The sequence below is a fragment of the Sminthopsis crassicaudata genome, chromosome 4, assembly GCF_048593235.1.
Source record: "Sminthopsis crassicaudata isolate SCR6 chromosome 4, ASM4859323v1, whole genome shotgun sequence".
Taxonomy (NCBI): domain Eukaryota; kingdom Metazoa; phylum Chordata; class Mammalia; order Dasyuromorphia; family Dasyuridae; genus Sminthopsis; species Sminthopsis crassicaudata.
Genome location: NC_133620.1, coordinates 337,197,997 through 337,225,282, shown reverse-complemented (window position 1 = coordinate 337,225,282; position 27,286 = coordinate 337,197,997). Strand labels below are relative to the sequence as shown.

The window sequence follows — 27,286 nt, the reverse complement described above, 5'->3', positions numbered from 1 at the left end:
AAAATCTTGGGTTCCAAATTTTTCTCCCTCCTTTACCCCCTCCTCTAGCTAGCAAATAATTCAATATAGGTTAAATATCCACTGAACCACCTAGACGTCCAATAAACATGTGGGAAGACAGAATGAGAGAGAAAGGGGGGAGAGTGAGAGAACGAGAGAGAGAGAGAAAGAGAGAGAGAGAGAGATCTAGAGAAAGAGAGAGCAAGTACAAGTTTATGAGGACAAGTCCCCCAAAAGGAGCAGGATTACATAAGTCAAAGGTTGATCACATTCCCTTTGAGGTCTCCCCTCAGCTTATTACTTTACCCATATCTATTTTTTATGTAATAAACTGGAGAAAATTTATTCCTATAAGTAGTTACATATATCTTTCTCTATTAAATACAACAATCAAAGATTAAATAGATATTAAATTAATGATTTTTAATTTAATTTTAAAATATTTAAACAATAAATTTATTAACAAATTTTACTTTGTTGACAATGAGAACAATAATAGCATAGACAAAAATAATTTTTTACATTGGTTTAAGTATGACAGAGATCAGAGCCAGTCACATCAAACTGTTACTTAGTAAAACAGAAGAAGAGACAGAGATCAAATCCTTGTATTAATTTTGCTTACTTAAAAAAAAATCAGATCTCCCTGTCCCCTCCACCACATACATACATTGTCACATCCCATTCAATTAATTCAGGATCACAAAATCTCTACACATGTTAGAGGTTGAAGTAGTTTCATAAAGAAAAAACCCTTTTCTTTCTCTTTTTTTTTAGCTTATCTCCAGCTGTGATAGAACAATTTCTTCAGCTTCTCTTAAATCATCACTCTTAACATCATCCAATCTCACTTTGTATGTTGTTTCTTCATAAAATAAGAGCTAAAACACTTTTTCCAAAAAAAAATTTTCCTGATTTTCTTTCTTTTCTCAAAATTTCCCTCAAATAACCACCATTAACTCTTTTCTTTTTTCTTAAAAAATGCCAAAATTAAATATTCTTTTTAGTTCTTCAAGTTATATTCACTACAGCCTTTGCATAATATGGCTATAACAGATTTTATAGATGCAATTATAACTCTACTAATAGGCTTTCCTCTTTGAGGGGAAAGAGAGATTTATACATTTCTTTTGCATATAGGAAGTCCAAATGGAATCAGTAGATACTACTTGCCCCTAGCATTTCACCCTAAAGTGAAACTGGGGTGTTTTTCATGTCTCTGAAGGGATCAAAACCACTTTCCAAATCTCTTCCTGTTGCTGTCATTAATCTCACCAGCCCTGGATTTGGCAGCTGTCAGCTTTTCTCCACTTATAAATGAACTCAGGACATGCACAATAATTGTGTGTGTGTGTGTGTGTGTGTGTGTGTGTGTGTGTGTGTGTGTGTGTGTGTGTATGTGTGTTGCTTTGGCTGAAACCAGAGATTAAACCTCTTTTTCTCCTTCCATTTCTTCTTTCTCTAGCTGAGCAGGAAGCCAGATAGGGGGAATAGCAAGTACCCCAACAGTTCCATGTGCCACCATTCTGCCAGAATCCTGGAAGGGAAAGAAGACGGGGAGAGGGAGAAGGAGAGATCCAGCAGCTTGAAATCAGATAGATATCCTACAAGTGATCTTTCTTTTCCTATGATCAGTCTGGAGAATGAACTCTTCTGGGATAATCTCGTCCCAAAAATCTTCAAATCCAAATTAAAAGAGACATCTTCAAACTAGTAAAATATGCCATCTACATAACTAGTACCTTTGAAGTCAGTGTTATAGACTGATCCAATTAGGCATAAAAAATAAAGGCAGTAGAAGTTGTGGTACTATGACTAAAAATAGATTCTGGGATTCATAATAAATATATACTTGCTACACTAAAAATTGGCATCAAATGGAGCAATTATCATTTTTCATTCTTGTCATTTTATTTTATTTATATTTTTAAATATTTTAGTCTTTCAAATTACATGTAAAAACAATTTTAACATTTATTTTAAAAATTTTTAATTTTCAAAGTTCTCCTGGTTCTGCTTACTTCACTTTGCATCAGTTCATGTACATCTATCCAGATGTTTCTGAAAGCATCCTGCTTTTTATTTCTTATACCATATTTTGACTCTATTAAAATCATGTATCACAGCTTGTTAGTCATTCACAATTAATGAGCATTCCCTCAATTTCCAATTCTTTGCCACCATAAAAATAGTTGTTATAAATATTTTTGTATATATTGGTCCTTTCCCTTTTTGGGGGTAGGGAAAGATCTCTTTGTGATACAGATCTAGTGATGGTGTTGCTGATCAAAAGGTATTTACAGGTTTATAGCCCTTTGGGCATAAAATTGTTCTCTAGAATAATTGGATCAGTTCACAACTCTACCAACAGTGTATTAGCATCTCAGTTTTCCTGCATTCCCTTCTAAACATTTGTCATTTTCTTTTTCCATCATATTAGCTGATCTTATAGGAGTAAAGTGGTACCTCAGAGTTGTTTTGATTTAATTTCTTTAATCAATAATGATGTAGAGCACACCTGTCAGATTGGCTAAGATGACAGGAACAGATAATGATGAATGTTGGAAGGGATGTGGGAAAACTGGGACACTAATACATTCTGGCAGAATGGTGGCACATGGAATTTTGGGGTACTTGCTATTCCCCCTATCTGGCTTCCTGCTCAGCTAGAGAAAGAAGAAATGGAAGGAGAAAAAGAGGTTTAATCTCTGGTTTCAGCCAAAGCAACACACACACACACACACACACACACACACACACAATTATTGTGCATGTCCTGATTACTTTAAGAAGATTTCCATTTTTCTACATATGATTAAATATTTTTGTGTGACAGCTGAATACACTATATTACTTTTAGTGTCTTGATTCTAAAGTGGTCATTGTCCACTGAATGGTGTTTTCTGAAAAGTAATCTTTATATCTTTTTGATACTAGTTTCCTTTACCATAAGAAGATAATAGAATGAGAGAAATAGGAGTACTTATTAGGAGAACTAAGATGGACATTATGAAAAACTACAACTGTTGCTACTATTTAAATTTTTTTGTTGGGGAATGAAGAAATTCATGCAAAAAATTTTGAAAGGTGGTCCATAGAATTGAGTCAAATCATTAAGGAGGACTTCAATTACTCAGTCAGCTAGCATTTATTTAATAATATTTTATTTTTCCAATTACATGTAAAGATAGTTTTCAACATTCATTTTTGTAAGATTCTGGGTTCCAAATTTTTTTTCTCCCTCCCTCTTTTACCTTTCCCCTCTCCAAGAAACTAAGTATTTTGATATAGATTATACTTATATAATCATTTTAAACATATTTCCATATTAGTAATACTGTGGAAAAAATCAGAACAAAAGGGGAAAAACATGAAAAAGAAAAGGCAAATAAAAAAGATAAAAATAGTATACTTAGATCCATATTCAGTCTCCATAATTTTCTTTCTGGATGCAGATGGCATTTTCTATCCTAACTTTATTGGAATTGTTTTGGATCAATGTATTGCTGAGAAGAACTACGTTTATCATAATTTATCATCATATAATCTTGCTGTTACAATGTATAATGCTGTCCTGGTTCTGCTCATTTCACTTAGTAAGTCTTTCCAGGCTTTTCTGAAATCATCCTGCTCATCATTTCTTATAGAATAATAATACTCCATTGTATTCATATACCATAACTTATTCAGCTATTCTCCAGTTAATGGGTGTATCCACTCAATTTCCAGTTTCTTGTCACCATAAAAAGAGCTGCTACAAACATTTTTGCATTTGTGTGCACACTTGTGTATGGTCCTTTCCCATCTTTTATGACACCACTGAATCAAAGAGTATGCACAGTTTTAAAAGCCCGTTGGGCATATTTCCAAATTTCTCTCCAGAATGGTTGAATCAGTTCAAAGCTCTACCATCAATGTATCAGTGTTCCAGTTTTTCCATAACCCTTGTAGCCTTCATCATTATCTTTTCCTATAATTTCAGCCAATCTGAGAGGTGTGAGATGATATGTCAAAGTTGTTTAATTTGCATTTCTCTAACTAATAGTGATTTGGAGCATTTTCATGTGATTATAGATTGCTGTAATTTCTTCATCTGAAAATTGTATGTCATATCCATTGAACACTTATCAATTGAGGAATGACTTGTATTCTTATGAATTTGATTCAGTTCTTTATATATTTTAGAAATGAGACCTTTATTAGAAACACTGGTTATAAAAATTTTTCCCCTAGCTCCTGTTTTCCTTCTTGGCTGCATTGAGTCTTATTGTGCAAATTCTTTTTAATTTAATGTAATCAAAATTATCCATTTTGCATTTCATAATTTATCTATTTCTTCTTTGGTTATATATTCCTCCCTTCTCCAAAGAGCTAACAGATAAACTATCCCTTGTTCTCCTAATTTGCTTATGGTATCACCCTTTATGTCTAAATCATGAACCCATTTCAACTTTATCTTGGCATAGGGTATAAGATGTGATCTATGCCTAGTTTCTGCCATACTATTTTAAGTTTTCCTAGCAGTTTTTGTCATATGGTGAGTTTTTATCCCATAAGTTGGAGTCTTTGGGCTTATCAAACACTAGATTACAAATAAACATAGTTAAGCAAAACAAATTCCCACATTGACCATGTCCAAAGCTGTGAGGTGACCACGTCTTTACAATTATGTAGTTTGTTGAAAAGGTACAAACTATATAAACTATTTTTATGTTTATTGTTTAATTTTTTTAAGTATTCCATTTGGCAAGCAAAATTGCAGGCTTGAAAGCTCTTTTTCTATAGGGTTTTCCCATGTACAGGTTAAGATTGTATAAGAGATAATGTTCTCAGTAGAGAGAGTGGGAGAAGCTTGAGGAGAGAAGAAAATATTTGGAAAAGTAACTGTGGTGAGTGGGATGGTGAATCAGATAGGATTAAAAGCATTACCTTGTACACTTCAGAATAGATAGCAGCAAAAAGCAAAAGAACAAGAGATTTGAGAGTAGAAAACAGTGAAAGAGTTGAACTAGTTAATTAAGGAGTTGAGACTAAAGAGGAAGGAAAGTGTAGATAGAGCAAGGAGTAATGGTTTGGGAAAATATTGATGAATAGAACACATGGAAGTTGTAGTGAAAACAAAGAATACATTTAAGAAAGATGTAATGAAATCAAAAGAGGTTAAGCTCAGAAGATAGAATTTTAGAGTTGACTAAGGAAGTAGAAGATTTATTGATAATCAAAATTTTGACTCTCCTTATCTATATACACATACATACATACATATATATATGTTGAAGTCTTTAGGTTAGAAAGGAAGATTGTGAGCTAGGCACTACATTGATGGAGAAAAATAATAGCTATTAGGATCTGGCTTGAATAAAAATTTTGAATAGTGTGAAGTTCAAGAAATTCAATTACTAAGTGGTAGTGGCAGGAGAGACGGGAGAAGGCCATGGAAAGTGAGAAATACTTGGACAGTCCTTCTAGAACCAGTAAAGCAGAGAGTATGAGAAGTGTAATCAGTAGTAGAAAAGATGAAAATGTCATGGGGGTGGAGTGGGTAACAGGTCAATAGGGGGACAGTCTCTTGGGTGCCAGAAGATGGAAGGAACATAGAAGAGGTTTAAAAAGAAAGAATATTTGTTGGTTATGGAACAGAAGTTCCAGAGTACAATGGAAGGGGAAAGCAAATCTGACTGGATCATTAAGAGGGAAGGTTGAGAGATGAGAGAATGAGAAGTTGGGATTCGAGTTTCAAGATCACTAAAATTGGCAGAATAAAAAGGATTGTTAGTTTGCTGACCATTGGGGAATGACTCCAGAGAGAGAATCAGCATATAGGAATAGTTCCATTGATGAATCGAGTAAGTTGAATGGTCCAGGTCACAGTTTTACCTCACCAACTTGGCCCAGATACATTTTTGGCAAAGAGCCTGTATTTGAACCCAATTCTTCTGACTTAAGATCTATTGCTCTTTCTACTACTAAACCAAGCTGTCTCTCTTTCTGATTGTGCTTTGGATTTATATAGTTATTGTGTATGTGCATATTTAGTGAACTGCATATTTAAGAATTTTTATATGAGTCCAGAGGCAGTTTGGCTTTGGTTACACTTTTATAATTTGAAAAATAAATAAAATAGAACAATGTGTTCCAAATGCTGTTTTGAGTGATTTTTAAAACCCATGTGTTTTGTGCCTCCTTAAGAGACTGCAAGAGTTTTATTTAACAGTCTGAATGTGAATACTGGTTAAAGATATACAATTAACTAATAATATGAGCCTTGCTGGTTTTGCCAGTGATGGTTTTTTTCTCCAATAGTCAAGCAAAAAAACTTTTTTCCAGATTTTTTTCCATTTCTCCTCCCTCTTTTCTCTTTCTCTCCTCCATCTGTCTTCTTCCCCCCGCCTTTTCCCCTTTATCCCTATTATAATGCAATTCTTGTCATGGAGATAAATAATGGGAGCATTATATAAATATTTAAGTATATAAATTGGCAATCAAGGCATCTGTTATATGAATAATTAAAGTTTCTGGTGTCAGGTGCTATTGATATAGGGTAGCATTACCACATAATTTACTTTGATCCTGTTGACAGCATTTATTTCATCCTTCTTACAGAGTTTCTTAGGAGTGACCCCAAAATTGGCAGTGAGCTTTATTCAAGTTAGAAACAAGTGATTTTATTTTTCTCTCTTGCTTAGTTAAAGGGAAGTTATTAGAGGAGTAATCAAGCTATTAGCTTTCATTATGAAAAGAAAAATAAAGTTTCAGTGTCATAAATTTATTTGTCTCAATAATTGTTTGAGTAACCATTTGTTCTAATTCATAGTTTTCTTATTTTAATGTCTCTCTCCTTTAAATGCTAGAATTTTAAAGATAAATAATGACATAGAATTCATCTACTGATTGAATAGGTGTTCAGGTTAGAAATTAGAAACTGACACCTTTATCAGTGACTTGTGAAAGACTGAGGAAAAACTCATGCCAGTTGATTGCAATCTAGAGTCATGGTATCACAGTCATTTTTGGTCTGGATTATGATTTCACTAGTATAGGAAATTCCCTATGTTGATGTAAATACCCAAAGTTCTTCAACTTTAGTCTTGAGAGTTTCTTGAAGTTCTGAGAAGTTGTATTTCCTAAGGTCACACAGCCTTGTTAGAAGCAGGATTTGAAAGGGCCCCAGATATTCACTATGTCAAGCTACAGTTCATTGAATGTTAGAATTAGAAGGAACCTTGAAGACATCTAGTTCAAATCTATTATTTTATACATGTGGGATCTGGGGTTAGGTATTAAGCAAATAACATTGAAGTATGCATATTTAAATAATTGATTGTCCTCTATTGATAACTTTGGACAGAGAAGTTTCAATTGACTGATGAAATTAGAAGCCAGATTTCAGAAGATTGAAGATTGAGAGGAGAGGAAGCTGGGGCAATATGAATAGACAGGCTGACCAAGAAGGCTAATTTGGGGGCAGCTAGGTGGTACAGTGGTTAGAGGACCAGCCCTGAAGTCAGGAGGACCTGAGTTCAAATGTGGTATCAGACACTTAACACTTTCTGGCTGTGTGACCCAGGCAAGTCACTTAATCCCAATTGTCTCAGCAAAAAAAAGGAAAAAGAAGAAGTCTAGTTTGTAGGAGTGGTGTTTTGTTGTATTATTATTTGTTGGTAATATAAAAACGTTTCTCTGGTAGTGTTGTCCTGTTAACTGACTCCTTTTATTTTGGACAGCTCAAAGATATTTGGTCAGATGGGCTTCCCAGATGGGATCTTCTAGGCTATTATTAAGAATTCTGACTCTTTAGAATCAGTCTGGTTCTGTTGAGGATGAGAGCTCTTTCTCATAAGATATATATCTAAAAGTAAAGCCATCTTTTGGGGGGCATTTTCTTCAGCAATTGTTTGTTAATATCTTAGGAAGAAGAGAAATTGATTATTTCATACATGAGATACCTTTTATCATACTGCTTGATTTTATATGATGGACTTGTTTCTAAAAAAAGTTATGTATAATTTAAATATTGGTGGTTTAAATTATGTATTAAATGCACATAAAGAATTTGCTGTTTAAAAAATGTGTAGCATCCTTTTGGGACTACTCCCCTAATTTTTACTCACTCTTAAGAAAAGGGTTGCTAGGGGCAGCTAGATGATGCAGTGGATGGAGTACCAGCCCTGAAGTTAGGAGGACCTGAGTTCAAATCCGGCCTCAGACACTTAATACTTCCTAGCTGTGAGACTCTGGGTGAGTCATTTAACCCTAATTACCTCAGCCAAAAAAAAGAAGAAGAAGAAGGAGGAGGAGGAGGAGGAGGAGGAGGAGGAGGAGGAGGAGGAGGAGGAGGAGGAGGAGGAGGAGGAGGAGGAGGAGGAAAGAAAGAAAAGAAAAGAAGAGGATTGCTAACAGAACCAGAAATATATTGTACATAGTAACAGCGAGATTGTGCAGTGATCAACTATGAAAGACTTGGTTCTTTTCAGTGCTTCAATGATCTAAGGTAATTAAACTTCTGGTAGAAAATGCCTACTGCATCCAGAAAAAGAATTGTGGAGATTGAATATAAATCAACACATGCTCTGTTCACTTCTTTTTTTCTGTTTTTTTTCTCTAATGCTTTTTCCTTTTTGTTCTGATTTTTTCTCTCCCAACATGATTTTTCTCATTTTAGAGTCTTTTTTTCCCACTGATCAACTAGTCTATTTCTTAGCCAATACCAAATGATTTTGGTAACCGCTGCTTTATAATATAATTTTAGATCGGGTAGAGCTAGGTCACCTTCATTTTAATTTTTTTTCATTAATTCCCTTGAAATTCTTGACCTTTTATTTTTCCATATGAACTTTGTTGTTATTTTTCTAGGTCATTAACATAATTTTGGGGGAGTATAATTGGTATAGCACTAAATAAATAGATTAGTTTAGATTATTGTCATCTTTATTATGTTTGCTCACCTTATCCAAGAGCATTTAATATTTTTCCAATTGGTTAGATGAGACTTAATTTGTATGGAAAGTATTTTGTAGTTTTGCTCACATAATTTCTGATTTTGCCTTGGCAGATAGATTCCTAAACATTTTATACTATCGGTAGTTACTTTAAATGGAATTTCTCTTTGTAACTCTAACTGTTGGATTTTGTTAGTGTCATATAAGAATGTTGATGATTTATGGGGGCTCTTTATAGAGTCTTAACACAATTCTTCTTCACAAGGTCTGTTCCTCTTCGTAGATCAACTCTCACTCAGTTCAAAGTCAGCTCTCTTCTCTGCTGCCAGGTGTCCCATTTCTTGCAGCTGCCTTCCTTCTGGGGTTATTGTCTGTCTGAAACTCTGTCTGAATGAATTCTGTTTTTCTACCCGTAGCTATTCCTTGAATTTTCTAAAACTGAAAAAACTCATGAACTTCTCATTAAACTTCTGATTGTGGTATTTCCCACTATTGTTCAACATCATGGTCAATGTGGATAAAGAAAGTAGAGAGAAATCTTCTTTTCCCCAACCCTGTCCTGGTAGGGGTCTCATCTACAAAATCTTGCTGAACCTATAGTCCCTCCAACACTGGAATTCATCTTTTGTTTAGATATATAAAGTCCTGTGACTGTGTCAGCCATTTTTTTTCCTACCAGTGAGGTTGCTCTCTTTACTTCTATCAGTGAAAAGGATTCACATCCTGTAAAGAAATCTTGGCGATTTTTGCGTGGCTTAATTTTGTAATTAATTTTAGCACCATGTTAGCAATCAAACCTTGACATTTGTGATTAATTCTGTGACTTTATCAACTAAGTGGTGAAAGAGATTAGGGAGATTAAATACCTTCCTCACCAATGTTTATTGCGAAACCTTTTCTAAAGTTGAGTCAAACAGCTAGATGGTGCAGTGAATAGGGTACCAATCCTGGAATCAGAAGGGCCCCAAATTCAAATTGAGCCTCAGACACTTAGCACTTATTAGCTCTGTGACCTTGAACAAGTCACTTAACCCCAATTGTCTCTTTAAAAAAAGAGTCAAGCAAAGAATTTAATTTTTGTGTAAATTCAGAGATATAATGCTGATCTTCAGCACACTTATTAGAATTATCAACATTGTGATAATGGGCTGAAGTTCACAGATGAGTAAAACTGTTCTTTTCAGTAGCTCTCTTTATGTTGGAGTTACTCTCTTTTCTGAATTCCTCTTGTACTTATATTCCAGATGTCATTCTTTGATCTTAAATTGTTTTCTAATCATTTCTTAATTTTCTTTCTCCAGTAAATACAATTTGAAAGTATGTAGGAAAACATGTCATGCACATAGCAAATGGCAGAATGCTCATAGTAACATATATAGTCCCTAGTAAGTGTAATGCCGGAGAAACTGAAGCAAGATAGAGATTAGAGAGTTTTTAATAATTTGTTAAAAGGGAAAGATTTATGGGACCAAATGGATCCATGGTTTGGTTCCAGGGCTGAATGAGACTATCACCTTCAAGAATCCAGCATCCAGCCAGCATCCAGCAGCCCATTAGAATTCTCAATGAAATATTTACACACAGTAGTTAAACAAAGACAGGGAGATGGAGTCCAAACTCTGGTGAGCGGGAATCTCCAGGAACCATCAACTCAGTTCTGACAGGTTAGAGGGGTAGGACCATAAATTCTTACTAACTAGGAGTTAAGAAAGTGACTAGAGACAGAATGTCTAGAGTCCCTCTATCTGAGTTTACACATTGACAATTTATAACCTTAGAGCAATCAGTTGGGGGGGGGGTTGCCACTAAAGAGATTGAGGCAAAACAATTAAGGAAACTGAGCGGGACCAATTAGGGAAACCGAGGCAGAACAATTTAGGGAAACTGAGTCAGACCCAATTTAGGGAAATTGAGTCAGGACAATTAGGGAAACTAAGTCAGAACAATTAAAGAGAACTGTGGCACAACAATGTTTAATAATTAATGCTTGATTGATTTAATGTTTAAGTGATAATTTGATTTTGGGATTTTTACCCATGTAGCTGCAAAAAATAAAACAAAAACATCCCCTTTGAAAAAGCCCCAAAACTTATATGTTAATTAAAATGTTATTTAACTTCCCTCTTACATTTATTTTTGTCCAACAGGAAATCAGAATGCTGTTGTAATTTACTGCTATAAGTTATTCTTCAGAAACAAAGTCAATCCATATATCAAAGTGAAACATATAAATGGTTTTATTTTTTCATACAACTTAGTATATTTGATGAATCCTTTTTATTCATATCTGTTGATAGTTCAGTACTATTCTTTGAAATAATTGCTTTCACTCAGGACTTCTAGACAGAACCATCTTCCCTATAAATTATGCACATGGAAAATAGGACTGGTGAAGCGATAATCTTTCATGCTTAATAACTGAGTGTTTGAAAATGATGAATTGCATTTTTGTATCACTACAGATTTTTATTCTTTATGTTTACAAGTTGTAAAGCATACTAAGATTTTGCTGGGTGAACCTTTTGGTTCTGGCAGTTAAATTAGATGAGATAAAGCATTTATTAAGTTAACTGTGTGCAAAGCACTGTGCTAAGTGCTGGGAATATATAAGCATAAAAAAAGTCTCTGCCCTCAAGGAGCTTGTTGTTTGTCCTTTATTCTCAAAGACCACGGTGACATCTGGAAGATGATGCCATGACATGCAAATGAATTGAATTGTTCTAACATTCCTGGCTAGAAATCTGGAATTATACTGAAAAAAAATGATTAAAATGTTTACATTCTTTGATCCAGATATTCCATTAATTAACATAAACCCCCAAGAAGGGCAAAGAGAGAAAGGTATATATGTACCAAAATGTTCATAGCAGCACTTAATGTAGTAGCAAAGAACTGGAAATAAAGTAGGTGCTCAACCACTAAAGAAAAGCAAATTTGATACATGAATATAATGGGATATTACTACATAATAAACAATATATGTAATAAACAATGAATGTGAAGAATCCATAGACTCTTGGAAAGATTTATAAGTGAAAGACTACAACATTGTAAGTGGAAGGAAAAAAATGGACACTTCATAACTAAACCAAACTTGGTTTTAGAGAAAGTGGTAAGAAAATGGACTTACTTCCCCTCTTTGCTTAGCCAGGAATGTTAGAACAATTCACAGCTCTACCAATAATGTATATATTAAGGTTCCTATTCTGAACTCTTCCAGCAGTGATTGTTACCCATCTTTTTGTCTTCTTTGTCTTCTTTGATTTTTGATTGCATTTTTCTTATATTACTAATTTGAAGCTTTCATATGATTTTTAATAATTTGTAATTCTTTTGAGAACTATTTATTCATTTCTTTGAACACATCTATTTGAAAGTGGGTCTTTTTTGTCTTATATATTTGTGTTAATTTCCTATATATTTTAGATATCAAATGTATTGGCGATATTTTACTCAATCATTGCTTTTTGTTATTACCACAGTGATTTTATTCATGAAAAAGCTTTTCAATTTTATATAATAAAATTATTTATTTCATCTTTTGTTAATGTCACTATCCCTTGTTTGGTTAAGAATTCTCCCTCTAGCCAATGTCATCTAAATTGTTTGATTTCATTTTTCTCCTCCTCTTTCTCCTCCTTTTCTTCCTCTTTCTCCTCTTTTATTTCTTCCTCCTTCTCCTCCTTCTATCTTTATATTCAAGTCATTAAACATTTTGAACGTATTTTAGTATGTGGCTTAAGATGTCGTCTAACCTAAATTCTTCCAAACTGATTTCCAGCATATGATAAACCTAAGGAAATAAATTACTGGGAGGGGATTCCCCATTAAACAAGAACAGTTTGGAAAACTGGAAAGCTTTATGGATAAGCTCTGACTGTGCTAATCCCAGCTTCTACTCTTAAAGATGAATTTTTGCTCCTCATTTCTCTTCAAAGTATTAGAATTATTTCTGTGGTATCAGGGATGATTCTGTAATATCATTGTCTTGAATCTTCAATGGTTTGCTTCTCTCTGCCTCAAGATTAACATTAGGGAGAGTCAATTTAGGCAGCTTGTCTTAAATAGCTTTTAGAAAGGAATATTTACTAACTTAGTATTTTAAGAATAGTTGTTGACCTGCATCCAAAAGTCTGTAATAAATTTTCACTACCTAATTCAGTCCCTCATTACCTCTTGCCTGGATAATTCCAATGGTGTCCTGATCAGTCTCTGTCTACTCTCTCCCTATTTCAAACTACATTCCACACAACTGCCAAAATGATTTTCCTAAAGCATAAGTCCATCTTCCCCTTCTATAGTCTCTCCTAAATTCCCACTCTGTTATTAATAAATTTTCTTTCATTTTTGGATCTCTTGTTCTTGCTTCTACCATCTATTGGTACTTACTGGAACTGGAATGAAATTACTATTCAGGCTATCCTTGCCAATACATTCACCAATAGATGGATTTTCATTTGGAAATACTTTAATCTGCATTTAGCCAAAATTTGTTTGACTCAACTTCTTAATATACAAGCATTTCTACTTGAAGGGAATTTCCCCAAGTGAAAAAAATGCCCTGAGCTACTTGGATTCTCTCTAATCCAGACTTTATCCATCTATATTTTACAATGAAACAAAGAACAAAATTTCACAGCAAAAGAAAAGTAAAAGAGTTTATATTAAGGTTTTTAAATTTAATTTAACAGTTTAATCCTGGTGTATCCTGGGAAAATAGCTTACTTAAACAGATTATTATTTCTTTAACCCCCCATCAGCATTTAAAGTTCTCTGTAGCCTAGCATCTTGTGTTTGTAGTCTTCTTACCTATTATTTATTCCATCCCAATCATTTTATGACTAACCTTTTCTGATATATTGTTGTTCTTTGCACAATCCATCTTGGTACCTTTGCACAAGCTGTCCTCTTTTATAAATGTTTTTACGAATTTTACCCTTTTTGCCTTTTGGACCTAAACAGAATAAGTCTAATCTCTCCTCTACATTTAAATACTTGTGTGCAGCTATCATGTCAACTGAATCTAAACATATTCAATTCCTTCGTTCTTCATGTCATGGACTCAAGACCATTTACTACCCTTGTTTTTTTCCTAGACACTTTCTAGTTTATCGACACCCTTCTAAAACTCCGGTCCCCAGAACTGAACATAGTACTCCAAATGACATCTGATGAGGGCAGAGTACAGTGGGACTCTATTCCTGGAAACTATGCTGCTCTTAATGCAGCTCAAGATAGCATCAGCTTTTTTGGCTGACATATCACACTGCTGACTCATATTTAACTTAGGGTCTACTAAAACCCTTCAATCTTTTCCAGAACAAATATTGTCTCTTCTTGCCTCTCCCATTGCTTTTTTTTGCATGAAGAGTGAGACTTTATATTTATCCTTATTGAATTTCATCTTATTATATTTTGTCCAGTGCTCTAACCTATTTGAGATACAGTTGTACTTTTATGTTATCAGTAGATCTATCATATAATCTTTGCCTTTATCCAAGTGTTTGATAAAAATGTGAAACAGCACAAGAACAAGCATCTTGGGTACCACATTGGAGACTTCTATTGACCTATCAGCAACTACTCTTAAGAGTCTGAACCAGTTCTGAATTTTTATGACTCCCTATCTCTCTTCTTCTCTATAAGAGCAGTATGAGGTTCTTTATCAAAAGCTTGCTAAAATCCAGGTAAACTTCTATACCATATTCTTCAAATGTTAATCTTGCCAAAAAAAAAATCCTACTACTAATCTTGTGAAAAACAAAGGAAAAGATATTGGTTAATCAGGTATGACTTTGCTCAGTTGATGAAACCATATAATCAAATTGCTTTCCCTTCTAAATGTTAGCCAATTTTATTCTTCCTAGGATTTTTCCAGGATTAAAGTTAAATTCACTGGTTTTTATTTTGCTGAATCTGTTTTTTTTTTTTTAATTTCAAAAATCGAGAGAACATTTACCCTTCTCTAACATTATGATTGGGCAGTTAAGGTAGCCCAGAGGATAGTTTCAAGCCTGGAGTCAGGAAGACTAAAGTTCAGATCTGGCCTCAGACACTAGTTGTATGACTGTAGGTAAACCATAATAATCCTGTCTGCCTCAGTTTCCTCCTTTGTAAAATGTGCTGAAGAAGGAAGAGGCAAAAATGGCAAACTATTTTAGAATCTCTGTCAAAAAAACCCAAATGGGGTCACAAAATCAAACAGTTCTGAAATTACTGAATAACATCAATAACAAACATTGTGCCTTTCCTGTTTTCCATGATCTTTGAGGTATTACTGACAGTGGCTCAGCAACACCTGGACCAAATAAGTTAAATTCATCTAGGTAGGTGATCTCCTGCTCTCTCCTTTCTTCTCTTGGGCATAAATTGTCCATTGGTCATTTTTGTGCTGTCATTCCTTATAAGTAAAAGTTCTTTTCAAAGAAAACAGAAACAAAGCAAGAATTGGGCAACTGTTGTCAGTTGTCATTATCCTATCTGTTTTGAGCCAAGGTTCTGTCTATTCTTAGATTCTCCTCTTTCTTTTAGCATTACTTAAAAACAAAACAAAAAGCTAACAAACTCTTCTTATATTTCACTTCTGTCTATGCTCAGCTCATTCAGAGTTTTAACATTCCTTACATAATTTTTATAGGACTTTGTAATGCATTTATATTAATCTTCTTTTACCTAGATTTGCCTCTGTTTTCTGTATATTTCTTTTTTTAAAAAATATAAAGTAGAAGATGAATTTGTTGTCCATCCACATTCATCTTTTTAGCCATATCTTGTGTTATTTTTTCCTACTTGCTTGAAACAATTTTTTAAAAGGCCTTAGAATTTTATTCTTGAACATCGTCCATCCCTCCTGGGCATACTTCCTTTAAAGCATTTCACTCCATAAGATCATACCTACATTTCTTTTGAATTTTTGAAATCTCCTTTCCTAAAATCTAGGGTACATGGCAAACACCCCAAATATCCTCAACTTCATTATCATAAACTCTATGTAGAATAATCATTTCCCCTCAAGTTTCTTATGACTTCTGTCCCACCAAGTACATCTTCTCTTAGTGAAAATAAGATTCAGAATAAATTTTCCCTTTATTGGTTCTTATTCTTTTGAAGGATGGGCCAAATCAAGAAGTTAATAGCTGCTCCACTTTTAGCAAAGAAAGAGACTTTTGGCAGACAGAAGTTCCCCATCACTACTATATCGTACCTCTGTGCCTGGCCTATGATGTTTTTTCCCAGATTTCCCATCTGTTCTCTCTTTCTGTTCAGATAGTCTGTAGTATACTTTAGTAACAAAATTACTTCTGTGTCTTCATTCTTTGATCTTCACCTATATGTCCTCCACAGTGATTCTTCTGGTTCCTAGATTTTCCTCACATTCCCTGATAGATTTAAAATATAGAATGTTACCTTTCTCCCAATACTTTTTATTTGTCCTGTTGTTTTTGAAGAAAACATATATATTCAGAGCTGTACCAATCATAGGTTTCATCCCACTAAGTCTCAGTGATACCTATGAGACCAAATAAGTCCTTTGATTTAAAACTTTTCATTATTCTTGTTTGTCATCTAAACTTTGGTTCTTTGTATATAGACATTTGAAGCTATTGGTTTTTAAGTTTTGTTTCCTGTGAATTTCTGGAACTATCAACCATTATTCTTCCTTTTTGGTGGATATTCTCTAGAGATCTAAGATCATATACTAATTCTTCTCTCTTGTTTTAAAATTCTCCACAGCCCAGAAGCTTTCTACTTCTGCAGTCTTCTTATATACAACTTTTCTCTAGGTCCTTTATGATCTATCTGTTCTAGCCTTCTTGCTCTTTCTTATACATGATGCTCCATCTCCTGCCTTATCATGCATTGTCATGCTGTGCTTGCATATCTCCCTCACTTTCATCTCTTAGAATCCCTATTCACTTCAAGACTCAGCTCAAATGCTATTTTCTATTTAAGTCTTGCCTAATTCCTCTAGCTTCTAGTAGTCTCCCTCCTTACTCTACCTCCTCTAAGTACTTTATACTCATACATACACACATACATATATGTGATGCATATAATTTTTTGCATGCTGTATCCCACTTTAGAATATAAAGTCCTTGGGGAACAAGTCTGGTTTTACACTTTAAGAAATAATTCATTAACCCTGGGCAACTTTTCTCAAAAATGTGGTCCACAGATCTTTGGAGATGAGAAATGTAGTAGGGAGGACAATAAGTCAAACATTGTACTAAGTGCTTTACATATATTATTTAATTTAATCCTCACAATAATCCTGCAAGGTACACGCACTTGTTATTCCCATTTTACAAGTGAGGAAACTGAGGCAAAAAGAAGTTAACTGACTTGCCCATGGTCACACAGCTAGTAAATATCTGAATCTGGATTTTAATTCAGATCTTCCTGATATAAGGCCCATGGTTCTATCCACTGCAACACCTTCTCTGGTTTTCAAGACTTTTTCAGTGCATCTGTAAGACTGAAACTATTTTCATAATAATTTCAATTCATTATTTACCTATTAAAATACTCCTAACTATGTATCTACATAAGACTGGACTTCAACCAAGGTGACATATTGCACCAGATTGAATGGAGAAGTAGATAGGAGAATCCAGCTGTCTTTTATTAATGCAACCATTAAAAAGATTTGCAGAAATATGTAAAACAATTCCACTCCTCACTAATTTCTTTTATTTTAGAGAATATAATTTTCATAAAAATGTTACTTAACATATAATGACTTCATTATTGTTATTTTTAAATGAAAGGTTATTTTAATATTTTATCATTTAAAATGTTTTAAATGATAAATATGATCACATAAAGCTCTTTGCGGTCTTCAGTAATTTTTAAGAACTGCTATCCTAGAGTAAGGAAGGATTTTCCCATTTAGGATTTATCCTTCTTCTGGGCAGGAATTGTGCCTTTTGTTTTTCTTTTGCGTCATTATTCTTAGCACAGTGCTTGGCACATAATATACCTTAATAAATGCTTGTTGAAGAGCAGTTAGGTGGTGCAGAGGATAGAGCATCAGCCCTGAAGTCAGAAGGACCTGAGTTCAAATCTGGCCTGAGAAACTTAACACTTCCTAGCTGTGTGACCCTGGGCAAGTCACTTAACCCCAATTGCCTCAGCAAAAAATAAAGAAATAAATAAAATGCTTGTTGATTAAATGATTGATTCACTATATTGCCCTTCTACTGAATCAAATCCAATACCCTCTGTGTTATCTCTAGGATCAAATATAAACCACTCTGTTGATTGATACACATTCCACCCCAGCCGTCTCCGCTTTTTTCAACATTCTTACATATAATTCCCTTCTATTAACTCTATAGTCTAACTGTACCATCGTCCTTGCTGTTCCCCACAAAAGATGCTTTACCCCTGTTTTATCTGAATCTTCCCATCAGCTGTCCCTCATGCTTTGAATATACCATAGTTTGACCTTCTACCTCTTTGAATCCTTGGTTTTCTTCATGATTTGGTTGAAGACCACTTTCTGGATGAGGCCTTTTCTAGTTCCATCAGCTGCTGGTGTCTTCTTCAAGAGCCTCTTGTATCTGATTTGTATTGTCTTGTATAGACATATATGTGTACATGTTGACTTACCCATTAAAATCTAAGTTTCCTTGAGGGCAAAGATTGCTTCATTTTTGTCTTTATGTCATCTATACAATGCTTGGTATATCCTAGGCACTTAATAAATACTTGTTGATTGAGTGTTTGCCACATTATAAGTGTTCAAAACATTTTTGTGAATTGGAAAATGCCTTTTATAACATGAGATTGTTTTGATACATCCCAACGTCTCCCTTCCCCTAATCATTTGGAAGATATGTATTACAGAATAATGGTAAGGGTTAGGATATTTGAATGGCAACCAACTCTGAATTTTCTGTTCATAGAAATTTAGTGGTAATTCATATTCAGTTTTTTAAATTAAAAGGAATAATACACTGGGATTCTCAGTTGTATTCTCAGTATTCTTTTGTGACTTTGAAGAAGCCCTTTATCTCTTCTGAACTATCATGGTCTGGCAGTGTTTCCTGGCTTATCTAAACAGTATTCCTGATAATTCTGAGCTCTGTTTTCATTCTTCTGATCATTGCAGTGTCTGTTGGAAATATCCTGGTCTCTTCTAGCTTGTCAGGATGGGAGTGGTAGAGGAGAGGGCCTGCCATTTATTGTGTTGTTTTGCTAAATTGGGGGGTAAAAGGTTTCTTTGGTTGTAATTTGATTTTTTTTTAAACCAACAATTTTCTTTGCTTCAATTTTACTCTTAAAAATGTTTGTCTCTATTTAGGAAGCTATTTTGCTAGCCACTTCATCATGGGAGGAGAAAAATTCGACTCAACTCACCCTGAAGGATATCTTTTTGGAGAGAACAGTGATTTGAACTTCCTGGGGAACAGGCCAGTAGCGGTATGTTACCTAGATTTAATTCACTTTTGTTGATTGTTTCAATGACCAGTGTAGTTATTTACATTGCTGAAATAGCTAAGATTATTGTCTACTTTTTTTTAAATAGTTTGAAACAAAACTGAAACATACTGACCTGTTAGCTGTATATACAAACTTCTTTTGTCTGACTTTGATTCCCTGATGAAAGTATTGGAATTAAAAGCAAAATCACAAATAAAGCTTTTTTTTCACTAGATCACATGAGAATCCTTATAGTTCTATAATATTTTCCCTTTTTGAACTCATGTTTTTCAGCTTCCATTCATTTATTCAATAAATAATTATTGAGTGCCTATTATATATTACATAGCAATATTACTGTACTAGATTTTGCTAAAAATATAAATGATGCATGCTATATATCCTTCTAACCTCAAGAAACCTATAATTCAGCTGGAGAAATAAAACATAAATATGTCACATTTAATAGTAATTAGTAATAATAAATAATATTTACACTCAAGACATATCCTGATGTCTTATCTTGGTATAGAAAAGGCTCTGGCATTTTGAGGGTTCTCAGTAGCATATAAAGTCTAAAAAGTACTGCCCTCTGTAGTGGAGACAACATAGGTAAGTGTAGAGGAGCTCATCATCATATGGCTGCCCATGAGGTGATATTTTTTTCATTCATTTCATTAAATAAAGTAAATAAATAAAATAAAATTTCATGAATTATTTAAGAATGAGGAGTTGTGACTTACCTTGGTGAAGGAAGCATCCATATTGATTACCCTTGAAATTAGAAGATAGCATGTGATAAACAATGTGGGAATTCAAAGGATGGAGAGATTAAAGAATTGCTGCATTAGTAAAGGAACAGTTTAGAAACAAAGGAGAACTTGAGCCAAGCTTTGAAGGATGGCTTCCTAGAAAAGATGACAACTGAGCCCAAGAAACAGCCCAGCAAAGGGTGGCAGAGGAAACAATAGTCTATAAAACCAAGGAGTAAGAGAATAAGGAGAAATAAGAGTATGTCTCTCCATTCAATCCAGAATTACCTAAGTAAACAGCCAGAAACCAGGGTGGGGCTGTGACTGGGAGATGTGCCTGGAGAATCTTAGCCTTGGCTCCACAGAGCTGGAGCTCAGCCAGCTTCCTTCAGGTCTCTGACCAAGGAAACAGAGGGGTGCCTGGGCACTGTGTTCAAACTTTGGGGGCCCTCTTGGGAGTCTGAGACCAGCATGCTCTTGGATGTTCTCTTGGAGCCACAGCAAGGAACAAAGCCACATCCTAGTCAGGGATTGCTCAAGAAGACAGAGATGGGGGAGAGTTGCTGAGGCAGCTCCTAATAAGGGTTCCTCTAACAGGCCTAAACCTTTGCCATCTTTGATATTTCCTGGTACAACCATGAGATCAAGAAGATGAAGATGAAGTAGAGAGCCTTGGAGCTCTCCAGGAAGTCTGAAGGTATTAACACTAGCACAAGAGGCAAAGTTAAAATCCTGTTATTATTTGCAGAAGGAGGAGGAGATGTGCTAAGGCCCATACCTGTATTGAGTCACCAAGAAAGGAAGGCATAAGACCTGTATTGAATCAAAGGCCAGTATGTTCTCTCAGCTCTAGGCCCATTTTCTTATTTTGGGCAAGCATTTCAGAAGAGGGCAGAGAGAACTAGGGTTTAGATATCATTATCCATAACTGTGGCAGAACAGAGGCAACACATCCAGACTGCAAAGAAGGCAGGACTAATGCTCATCTCCAAACCAAGAGTGCAAGAAGTAATAGAACCTGGCCTCAAAGCAATCTAAGTATAAGTATTGAAGTTGGAGGCATGAGTAGAGAAAATAGTGCTCCTAATACAAGAGAAGCCCAAGAGGTAAACTTAAAAAGAGAAAATAATTCCACAGTAAGTAAAAATAGATCCTTAGGGGGGGAAGCAACTTTTAGAGTAGATGGAGAACATGAAGCAAGAGATTAAAAAAATAAAATTAGAGCTCTTGAGAAAAAAATCAGAAAAAGAATGAATAATTTAGAAATTAAGACAAAAAACATGGAACCCTAAAAAGCCAGAATGAAGCAAAATAATATTGATTCCAAGAGAAAATAAGAAATATGCAAATAAAATAAAAAAGAGCAAAAAATCAGAAGAACATATGATGTATCTACTATCAAAGGTAACTGACCTAGAAAGGAGGTAAAGGAGAGATATTTTTAAAATTATTGAACACTGTGAAACCTATGACCAAATTAAAAATCTGAATGCAGTTTTCTTAACAAATCATTTTTTAAATTGTTTAATATCTATTGGAAGCAGAGGATAGGGTAAATCTAGAAAAACTTCAGAGAGAAACTCTGAATTGAAAATACCTAGGAATGTTATAGCCAAAATCCAGAGTTCCAGAATTAGAGAAAAATGCTGCAAGTAAATGCAAAGTAAAGTACCAAGGAAATAAATTAGATTTTCAAAAGATTATATTGCAACAACATTGAAGGAGAGAAAAATCTTGAAAAAGAGTATGCCAAAAGCCAAAAAAGAAAAGAAAAGAAAAGGTAAAAATCCTTAAAATAAAACAAAAAATCCAACCCCAAACTATTTATCCAACAAAAATAAGTATAGTACTATGGGAAGGGAGGAGAAGACAAGGGGGAAAAATGAATATTTAACAGAATTAAAAATTTTTAGCCATTCTTAATGAAAAGATAAAAGCTGGGTTGAATTTTTGAAATGCCAGCAAACATAAGAGACAAGAAAAACCTAGAAAGTTAAATAAATACATTTGAACCAATTTTAAGTAGATAAGTCATGAGCAAATGCTTACTTTCCAATAGGACAGTTTGTTTTTTTTTTAAAGAGAAGAAAGAAAGGGAAAAGGAAAAAAATATACTGTAGAAGAAAGGGAAAGAAGGAAGAGGAACTTAATCTTTCTAACATTTGTGTTATTCCAGAAGAGTATACAAATGTGGGGAAAGGGCCAACTCATGAACTTCTCTCTTATCTGGACCATGCAAAGGAGGATTTAACACACATGACATATCAGAGAATTTAATGTAGAAATGCTAAACTTCTGTTGGAGAATAGGCAGGAATAAGAAGCTTAGAGTGGGGTTTAGGAGGAAGGACAGAGTTGGAAAAAAATAGTCATAAACAAAATAAATTCAACTATGGAGGGTAGATCATAAAAGGGAAATTAAGAAAAATAAAGGGTGAGAATTGGTGATTTAACTTTGTTCTAGATGAAGAGAAGTACAGAAGAGAAGGATCATACTGCTTCAAGAATAGATTACCAGTATCCATTTTATTTTATCTTTTCCCATCTTTTTTCTTGGTAAAGTGAGACTGGAAAAAAATAAAGTAAGACTGGGTATCAAAGAAAGAAAAAAAAGTAACAGGATGATATTATGAAGGGAAAAAACAACTCTAGCAATCATAACTATGAATGTGAATGAGATGAACCCACCCATAAAATGGAAAAGGGAAGTAGAAAGTAGAATTCAATAATATGTTATTAACAGGAAGCACATTTTAGAAACAAAAATCATATAGAGTTAAAGCAGAATGTAAATCCTAAAAAGCAAGAGTCGCAATCATTATCTTAGACAATTTGCCAGCAAAAACAGTTAAAGAGATAGAGAGAAAAAATACACATTAAACACACCATTAATAATGAAGTAATACTAATACTTAACATATACATTCTGGATGGCATAGTTGTTTTGTTTTTTGTTTGTTTGTTGTTGTTTTCCCTGAGGCTGGGGTTAAGTGACTCGCTCAGGGTCACACAGCTAGGAAGTGTTAAGTGTCTGAGACCAGATTTGAACTCTGGTCCTCCTGAATTCAAGGCTGGTGCTCTGTCCACTGCGCCACCTAGCTGCCCCAGGATGGCATAGTTCTTAAAGAAAAACTAAACAAACTAAGGGAAGAAATATGTCACAAAATTTTTGATAGTTGGAAACTTCATTGTGCCCTTTGTAGAGCTAGAAAAGCCTAAGAAAAAGTTGGACAATAAAGAAGAGGCCTGAATAGAAGTTAAGAAAAGAATTAACAGTAACAACAAAAAAGATATGATTGATCTTTGGAAATTAGTGAATGGGAGTGGAAAAGAATATACATATTCCATGCTTGTAGTAGCACTTGTGCAAAAATTGGCCATGTGTTAGAGCAGATAAAACCTCATAAACAAATGAGAAAAGTCATAAATGTTAAACACTTATTTTACCATAGTGCAAAAAGTAAAATAAGCAAAAAGCCTTTGAAGAAAGTTTAAATTAATTGGAAACTAAGTAACTTAATCCTAAAGTATTACAGGAGTGGAAGGAGAGAAATCATAGGAATAATAGATCTTTTCATTTTCTTTAATGACATTAAGGAGATGACATACAAAAACCTTTTGGGATACAGTCAAAATGATCTTTACAGTAAATATTGTATCTCCAAACACTTTAATCAGCAAAAAAAGAGAGAAGGAACAAATTAGTGAATTGGCATGCAACTGAAAAAAAAAACTACCACAGCTAGAAAAGCAACCAATAAAATAACAAAAGCTAAGCACCAAAATAAAATTTTTTGTTGTTTTTTATTTTTCTCCAATTACATGCAAAAAACAATTTTCAATATTCTTTTTTATATTTTTGAGTTTTAAGTTCTCTTCCTCCTTCTCTCCTTCCCCCGCCCATTTCATTGAAAAGGCAAGCAATTTAATATTATAGGTTTATACATGTGTAGTCATGCAAAACATATTTCCCTGTTAGTCATATCATGAAAAAAAAAACAGACAAAAAACTCAAAAAAAAAATAAAGAAAGTAAAGGAAAAACTTTGCTTCAAGATGCCATCAATTCTTTCTCTGGAGATGGATAGCATTTTTCACCATAAGTCCTTCAGAATTATCTTGTATCTTTGTATTGCTGGGAATAGCTAAGTTATTCACAGTTGATCATCATACACTATTGCTATTACTGTATACAATGTTCTCCTGGTTCTGCTCATTTTACTTGGCATTAGTTCATATAAGTCTTTCCTGTTTTCTGAGAGCACTATGTTCATTTCTTATAGCTAAATAGTGTTATGTAACAATCATATACAATAACTTCTTTAGCCATTTCCCAATTAATGGACATCCCCCCAATTTCCAATTCTTTGAAAATAGCTGCTATAAATATTTTTGTTCATATGAGTCATTTTCCAAAATAATTTTTAATGTAAAAGGCATTAAAATAAACATACCAATTATTATAATATAATAAATAGCATTTCTCCCAGGTGAAAAGAGCCTTTATAATCTGTAATGAAGAAATTCTAGGAGCACTTCAGTATGATCAGGGATTAGGGAGAAAGAAAGGATGTCACTATTATTTGATATTGTTCTATAAATACCAGCTATAGTAATAAAAGAAGAAATTTAATGAATTAGCATAAGCAAAGAGGAAACAAAATCATCACTTTTCATAGATGTTATTGTTGAGTCTTTCAGTCATTTTCAATACTTCATAAGCCCATGGATTATACTGTCCAGGAGATTTTCTTGGCAAAGATAGTGGAGTGGTTTGCCATTTCCTTCTCTAGCAGATTAAGGCACAAAGGGGTTAAGTGACTTTCCCAGGGTCACAAAGCTGAGGCCGTATTTGAACTCAGGTCTTCCTGTCACTAAGCCCAGTACTCTCTCCTCTAAGTCATCTCACTTGAAAGATTAAGTGAATCAGTAACTTCTAAGATGTAGTTCTATATAAACCTGATAAGTAAGTGGTATAGTGGATAGAATACAGGACCTGGAGTAAGGGATACTTGAGTTCAAATCCAACCTCAGACACTTACTGGTTTTGTACCCTGTGAAAGTCACTTAAGCCTGTTTCCCTTAGTTTCTTCACCATCAAATGAGGTGGAGAAGGAGATGGCAAACCACTTCATTGTCTCTGCCAAGAAAATCTCAAAAGAGGTCATGAAGAATCAGACACAAATGAACAATAACACAATAAAAACTTACATAATTCATCAACCTTTCTTTTACCAACAAAACCCAGTAGGAAGACAGAAAGAAATTCTGTTCAGAATGACTATGGAATATAAAAAGATTTTAAAGTCTATCTATCAGGACATATGGTAATTATAGGAATACAACAACAAAATATTCTTTATAGCTATTATAACAGACATAAATAATTAAAGAGATATTGATTGATCATAATTGGGTTAATTCAACCTAATAAAAGTGATATCACCATATATATTAATTTTTAGAGCCAGTACGTGCCAATCACACTATCAAAGAGTTATTTTATAGAATTAGAAAAAATATATTTGAAGTGCATCAAGCTGAGTGAAATGAGCAGGATCAGGAGATCATTCTATACTTCAACAACAATATTATATGATGATCCATTCTGATGGACGAGGCCCTCTCCAACAATGAGATGAACGAAATCAGTTCCAATAGAACAGTAATGAACTGAACCAGTTATGCCCAGCGAAAGAACTCTGGGAGTTAGTTGACTTTGAACCACTACATAGAATTTCCAATCCCTATATTTTTGTTCCCCTTCATTTTTTATTTCCTTCACAGGCTAATCATACACTGTTTCAAAGTCCGATTCTTTTTGTACAGCAAAATAACTGTTTGGACATGTATACATATATTGTATTTAACTTGTACTTAAACATATTTAACATGTATTGGTCAATCTGCCATCTGGGGCAAGGAGTGGGGGGAAAGAGGGGGAAAGTTGAAACAAAAGGTTTTGCAATTGTCAATGCTGGAAAATTACCTGCGTAAAATTTTTGTAAAAATTTAAAAAAATAAAGTGCATCAAGAAGAACAAAAAATTAAGGTCTATAAGAATGAAGGTCAAGAAAATATCAAGGGGAAACAATGCAAAGTGAAAAATATAGGAACTAAGGAATGTATCAGATCTAAAATTATAATACAAAGCAATAATCATTAAAATCAGTGCAGTTAGAATTAGAGGGAAATCAATTAACTAAAAAAAAAAAACAACTTTGCAACAGACTTCCTTGATAAAAGCCTTATATCTAAGACATAGGAAATTGATACAAATATATAAATACAAGGGGATGAACAATAAATCAAGTCAGACTGGAAGAATGGTTATATCCTTCAATATAATAGAAAATTTTAATAGCAGAGGGTTTGGTGGGGAGTTAGAGGATAGAGCAGGAAGGATGGGGGGGAAATAATGAGTCTTATTTCAGACATATTGGGTTTGAGTGATAAGACTGAAGTTTAAGAGAAAGACCTTAGATTTGAGAGTAATATGCATAGAAATACTAATTAAATTCATGGGAGCTGATGAGAGTTCCAAGTAAGAATATATAGAGAAAAATAAATTTGGAGAATACTCACAGCTAGTAGGTAGAATGTGCATAAAAATTCAGCAAAAGGGACAATTAGATGGATGGGAGGAAAACCAAAAAGAGAGAATTCATGAAAACTCAAGGAAGAGAAAGTATCCAGGAGAAGAAGGTGTAAACAGAGTGAAATATTATAGGGACAGTTTCTTCATCTCTAAAATCCCAGTGTCTTTGCCAAGAAAATCCCATATTGGGTCATGAAGATTTGAATACAACTGAAATTACTGAACAGCAATATCTGCCACCATGTGGAAAAATAAATCACTAATAAGAGAAAAGAACATTTAAAACAATTTTGAGATTCTACTTTAACACCTCTCAAATCAGCAAAGATGACCAAAAATAATTAGAACTGTTAGAAGAGCTGTAGAAGGAGAGGCACAGTAATGCACTGTTGGTAGAACTATGAATTGGTCCTTTCAATTCAGAAATCAATTTGGAACTGTACCTCCAAAAGTCAGTAAATTATGCATATCCTTTGACCTGGAAATAAATACTACAACCAGGGATAAATGGGGGGCACACTAGTAAATGTTTAAAAACTCACTCAAAATAAAATGCTCACCACACTTTTAAATA

General features: G+C 34.0%; 1 protein-coding gene across 1 annotated transcript in view; it reads left to right on the top strand.

The window, feature by feature from the left end:
* Positions 1 to 27,286, top strand: part of RNF157 (ring finger protein 157) — a 115,199-nt gene that overhangs the window by 13,475 nt on the left and 74,438 nt on the right. Inside the window, exon 2 of the mRNA XM_074264747.1 lies at positions 19,246 to 19,364. Coding sequence (XP_074120848.1) covers positions 19,246 to 19,364 — 119 coding nt within the window. The remainder of the gene's footprint in view (positions 1 to 19,245; positions 19,365 to 27,286) is intronic.